General features: G+C 38.7%; 1 protein-coding gene across 2 annotated transcripts in view; it reads left to right on the forward strand.

Annotated features, from left to right (window-relative positions):
* The window catches only part of eif4e2 (eukaryotic translation initiation factor 4E family member 2), a 45,897-nt gene extending 41,578 nt beyond the window's left edge, over nt 1–4,319 (forward strand). For both annotated transcript variants that reach the window (XM_048542882.1, XM_048542883.1), the window contains one exon: nt 3,958–4,319. In XM_048542882.1, the coding sequence (XP_048398839.1) occupies nt 3,958–3,997 (40 nt within the window). In that variant the 3' untranslated portion in view covers nt 3,998–4,319. The remainder of the gene's footprint in view (nt 1–3,957) is intronic.
* Nucleotides 4,320–6,000: the final 1,681 nt, after the last annotated feature.

Below are 6,000 nucleotides of genomic sequence, written 5' to 3' on the forward strand. Positions count from 1 at the left end.
TAATCTTGGGTAATCTTCTTCACTGTCAACTAAACCACCACCTTTGGTGCCAACAGCAAGAGGAAACCAAACTGAAGATGGAAGCAAGATGTAGGGCATTGTGTTCTGCTTCGAGTAGTTGTACCTGAAATATTTCCCAATTGTATAGGTAATTTACTCATACAATGTGGAGCATAATGGAATCACCAACAATTAAGCTCTGTAAATTTTATGGTGTATCAGTCGTCGGGTCTTACTTTTAAGATTGCTGTAAAGTATTCTTCAAATCGTAAACTATTGTGTAGTGTTATGTGATTTTCCAATATAAATATCTGAAATGAGTCTGCCCTAGAATCACTTAAAGAGCATATCTGATCACTAAATCTTGTGGGTTTATGTAACTTAAGTTGCTGTATGTGGAAATACAATCTCCTTACTATACAATTCACTAGAAATTAACTTTTAAGTATAGAGTGAAGGTACATTAAATTAATTTAATTTTAATTTCTAATTGCAGTCCTTCTTCCAGCATTACCCTAGTATCCATTGAAATTGAGATTAAGCTATTAATTCTGATTTGTTACTTCCTAGCTGTATTAGTGTATTTGTTTGGCCATAATTAGTTCATGTTCAATTTTTGCACAAAGTTCTGTAGTTATTAGCATATATTCCTTTCTTTGATCCAGAGATCAGAAAACAGATTTGAGAACAGAATTGCTGCATTTTGCAATTTTGGCCCTCAAAACTATTGCAATCATTTGAACGAAGGAAAAAAAGTTCTGTTTGTACTAGCATTTACCATTCCAGCATGTTAGCAATATATCAGAATTCTTTTTATCCACCACATATAATTGTACAAGGTTTGTCACTCAAATGTAAAAGATTATGGGCTCATATCTCTACTTTGAATTTTCCTCTCTTTAGTTTTGGATAAACCATACAGTGGCACACCAAGCAAAATACTAGGGTGTAATCTTAACCTTTTTTTTGTTTCTGGCAGCACCATCTCATTGTTCAACCAGAAAAAGGTGGTAGCAACAGCCTAGCATAGCCATACTCTCTGATGTCTTACTGACGTGACACATGACTGACTAGACAATACCATCACCTTCCCTTGGGATGTCTTGTCCTAGTGGCAGGATACATCCACTGGAGCTGAAGGCATGGTGGAATACAGTTGTGAAAGACTCACCCTGGGAGTCCTCACATTGACTGCAGACTCTAAGTTTCATGGACTCAGATCAGACATGAGCAAGGACATCTGCTGATTACCATTTCTTCCCAACCACCACGTTCAGCTAATGAACCATTTCACCTTCTTGTGGACACCAGTTAGAAAAAGGACTGAGCGAGCACGTCGTCTTTAATGTCCTTTAACTAGTAGCAACATAATTGATCAAACCGGCTGATTCCTTAAAAAGAACATAGCTGCTATACTGGGTTTGTGGCAGCTGGTGAAGAGATCAGCAAGAGAGAAAAACCTACGATCTTTTCTTCAGCAATGCATCTGCCATAAATGAATGTAGTGTTAGTGGGAACAACTAACACACAGCTCTTGTGGGAAACTTAATTCCTGTCTTCATCTTGAGGATATCATAGATCGTATATAACTATTACTGCTGAATGTGTAGATTTGAAACAGATCTAGCAACTCAAACCTGAGCACCCATGAGTTACTATAGGCCACCATCTGCAGAATTGTATTCAACCACAATATGTAATCTTTTGTTTTCCCCATTATCATCACAGTCAATCTGGGATATCAACCTTGGCCCAGTATAGAGTTCAGAAGGATATTTGTAACTGCTCCAAGGTTTTGTGCAATGATCAGCATTGGCATGGCAATCATGGTATTGACTTCTGTTACCAGAAGTCATCGCCATGCACGGACCTTGGAGGCCCACACAACCTGATAGAAAATTAGAGGGAATGCTGCATACTAGGCATAGAACCAAGCATTCTTAAAAGTGAGTTATCAACTTGTGATGCTGTAATACATGACTATTTGCATGCTAAACAGCAGAAGCAACATACAGTAGACAGAACTAAATGATCCCCGCAACCTACAGATCAGATCTAAGTTGTAGTCCTGTTACATCCAGTTGTGAATGGTGGTGGGCAATTTAATGACTAACTAGAGGGCCAGGCTCCACAGATATCCCTATTTTCAAAAAAGGAGCCCAACACTTCAGTGCAAAAGGCATCTACCTTCAACCAAAAATGCTGAGTGGATGATCCATCAAGGCCTCCTCCTGAGGTCCCTAGCATTACAAATCCCATCTTCAGCCAATTCAGATCACTCCACATCATATTAAGAAATAGCTAAAAGTGTTGGGTAACCCAGTGGCTTTGGTTCCTGACAGCATTCGGGCAATAGTACTGAAGAATTGTGTTCCAGAGTTAGCCGAACTCCTGTTCAAGCACAACTGCAACACTGGCACCAAACCGGTAATATAAAAATTTGTCAGGTACATTGTGACCATAAAGATCAGGGTTAATACAGCTCAACCAACTACTTCCTCATCAGTCTACTCACGATCATCAGCAGAATGATTGAAGGGGTTGTTGACTGTCCTATCACATGATACTAACTCAGGAATAACCTGCTTACTGATCCTCGGTTTAGGTTCTGTAAAGACCACTTGATCTGACATTTGTATAAACATGAACAAAAATTCTGAATTCCAAAAGTGAAGTGAGCATGTCAGCCCTTGGCATCAATGTAAACTTGACTGCGTGTGTCCCCAATGAGTCCTTGCAAAATGTAAGCCAGTGGGAATCAGGGAAAACTCTTACTGGTTGAAGTCCAATTAGGCAAAAAGGAAGATAGTTCTGGTAGTTGGAGGTCAGTCAGCTCAGGTCCAGGACGTCAGTGCAGGAGTTCCTCTGGATAGTTCCTCACTTGGTGCAACTGCCCTCAGTTGCTTCATTAACAACCTTCTCTCAGTCAAGCCTCCGAACATAATTGTCTAGTGGTAATTGCACAACATTCAGAATCATTTGTTACTACTCGGGTACTGATGCAGGCCTATTTACAGCAGGGCCTAGATGACATTGGGGCATATGCTGATAAGTATCAAGCAACATTATACCACACAAGTGCCAGGGCAGTGACCATCTCAAACAAGACCAAATCCAACCATCTATCCTTGACAGTCGATGATATTGTTGAATTCACAATACAGGTAGCCTGGTCAAAGTGAGGAGTGACATGACACCGAGTTATAGTCCAACAAGTTTATTTGAAATCACAAGTTTCTGGAATTCTAGCCCCTTCATCAAGTGAAGTGTATCACTTCACCTGACAGAGGCTATGCTCCGAAGGCCTATGATTTCAAATAAACCTTTTGGACTATAATCTGGTGTTATGTCACTCCTCGCTTTGACCAGGCTACCTATATTGTGAATCATCGACTGTCTTGAGACTTCTCACATTATCCACCCCATTCCAACCCTGCCACCTCCACATCAATTTCCTAGGGGTTAGAAACTGGCCAGAAATTGAACAGAACCAGCAATGTAAGTACGTACTGTGGGCTATATCGGATGAACTGCCAGAGGAAGTGGTAAAGGTGAGTACAATTACAACATTTTAAACATATTTAGTCAGAGTAATTAGATTTGAAAGATTTAGAGGGTTATGGATCAAATGCAGGCAAGGGCATATTTCTGTGCTACATGATTCTGATTCTACGTTAATTGTATTATTTTCTATTAGCGAAATAAAATTAGTTGAATAATACTGATATGTTCTGGAAACAATGTGCAAAGCATTTGGCAAGCAAATGAAATTCTAAACAAGTCTGAAAATTGAAATGGTTTTCTTTTTACATGGAATAAAAACTCCATGTATAATAAATGCCTTGATGTTTGTAACTGTTGGTAGTTTACATCTGTGACTGAAATTTCATACAGAAGTGATCTCAGAGTATGTTGTTGAATATATAAAATAAAGAATTCTCTAATCTTCTTTCACAGAGACAATTCAAGCTTTCGAAATACAAAAATCACCTTATGAAATCTTCATTGCACTCCATTTGTTTAGTTGGAGGTTATATCCTGCTTCATTCTGGAGGAACACCACTTTTTTTAAAAAACAGAATTGGAACGGGCTGATGTTCAGTGTCAATCCCAATCAGGACGTCTTTATTTCAGGAACGTTATTCTGCCATTGGTCATATTAGTTGTTCTGACCTAATCAGATTTTTATTTTTTAAGTTGTTGATTCTGTTGTGCTCATGTCTCCCATTTCTAAAATGTTCTGGATACTTCTGTTTTGAAATATGTGAATATTGTAAATGTCTGTGTTCCTGGGTAAAGTATTAAACTTGGAGACAATGGCTAGCATTTCATGTCCTTCCTTTTGGTGTATTTTGGGGGTAGGGCATTTAATCAGGTGGATGGGTAGTGGATGGAGATACAGTTGCCTTCCTGTTTCTACCCAGATCAAGTCTGATGAGAAAATAGTGCCCAATTTAAAGGTCTCAGCACACCATTGCTGGTATTAACACAGCAGCAAATTGAGGACTTGCCATGTGTATTTCATTCAAAGACTGTCTGTACTTGATTGGGGGATCCTACATGAGGAAGGGTGTAGTATGAGAAGAACTAATACTAAAGTCCTGGGTGGATGCTGTATCTGTAGCAACCACTGCCTATAGTACTAGAATACATTATAGTTATTGATTTCTGACCAGCTTACAGGGAACTTTCACCTCCAAGAGTATCTTATTTTGGCAAAGGCCTGTAGGGTACAGTAAAGAGCATGAGTGGCACCTAATTCACTGAATATCCTTTTAAAAAGGCACCATTGAGCTTTCACTGGTTCTCTAGCTGGCAGGCAAGACTCTTCTCGCCTCCTGCAAAAATCACCCAATTAATCTGAGTACTGGCTGTGTATATAAATTATTAGTTTCGCCTGACTTGATGCATTTTCATCTCTTTCTCTGATTTTCTAATTTATTTTCTTTTTTTTAAACATTTATCCTCTGTTCTTTTGCTTTTATGGAGTAATGCTACACCTTTGTAAACAGTCTTTTATTTGAAGATGTAAATGTTTGAACAGGAATCAAAACTTCACATTATTTGTCTGATTGGTGCTATTTTAAAATAAAGAGCACTTCATTACTGAAAGCATTTCATGTGTATTCAATTTGGCCTTTCCCTTTAGTTTACTATAGCATAGAGATTTGAGGAACTTAAAAATAATTACTGTCACTAGAAAAAAAGTACAAGGAAACTATTGGGACAGAGGCTAATAAGGCCCCTGGACCTGATGTCCTGCAACCTAGGCCTTTGGAAGAAGTGCCTGCTTAAATAGATTACAACCATAATATCCAGTAACATTCACTACATTATGGAAAAGTCCCAGCAGGTTGGAGAATCAAACATTAATACCAATACTCAAGAAAGCAAAGAGAAAAAGCAGGATACTGTAGGCCAGTTTGCCATCTTTAGGAAAATACCGGAATCCATAATGGGGAAGGTACTAATAAGGTATTTCCAATAAAATTGGGCAGAATCAGCACGGTTTTGTGAAAAGAGCTGAGCTTGACAAATTTGTTAGTTATTTGAGGATGTAACAAGCAGACTGAATTAAGGGGAATAAGTAGGTATAGTGCATTTAGATCTCCAATGTATAAAAGATTATTACACAAGGTGAGAGTTCACAGTTTTGGAGATGATTTATTTTCTTGGGTAGAAGACACGCTTTATAGCAAACTTGCTGTTGACAAAGACCAACAGGTTATCCATATCTGCGATGCAAGGATGTCTGCACTGAGACTTCAAGTTGACTGGGATTGGAGCAATTGCATGGGACATCTTCACTGCTAACAAGAATGCCTTGACACAAACTGTTAGGAAGTGCATTGAGAAAGCAGAGGACAAATGAAGTTACAAGATTACAGAAAAAAACAGTCCACTGGAGTTCGGCCAATCTCTGGCCAATTGTAACAACTCTGAAGGGAGGCTTTTCAAAGAAACTCTCCAAATAACTAGGAAGATTGGCAAACTAAGAGG

The sequence above is a fragment of the Stegostoma tigrinum genome, chromosome 14 (assembly GCF_030684315.1).
Source record: "Stegostoma tigrinum isolate sSteTig4 chromosome 14, sSteTig4.hap1, whole genome shotgun sequence".
NCBI lineage: Eukaryota > Metazoa > Chordata > Chondrichthyes > Orectolobiformes > Stegostomatidae > Stegostoma > Stegostoma tigrinum.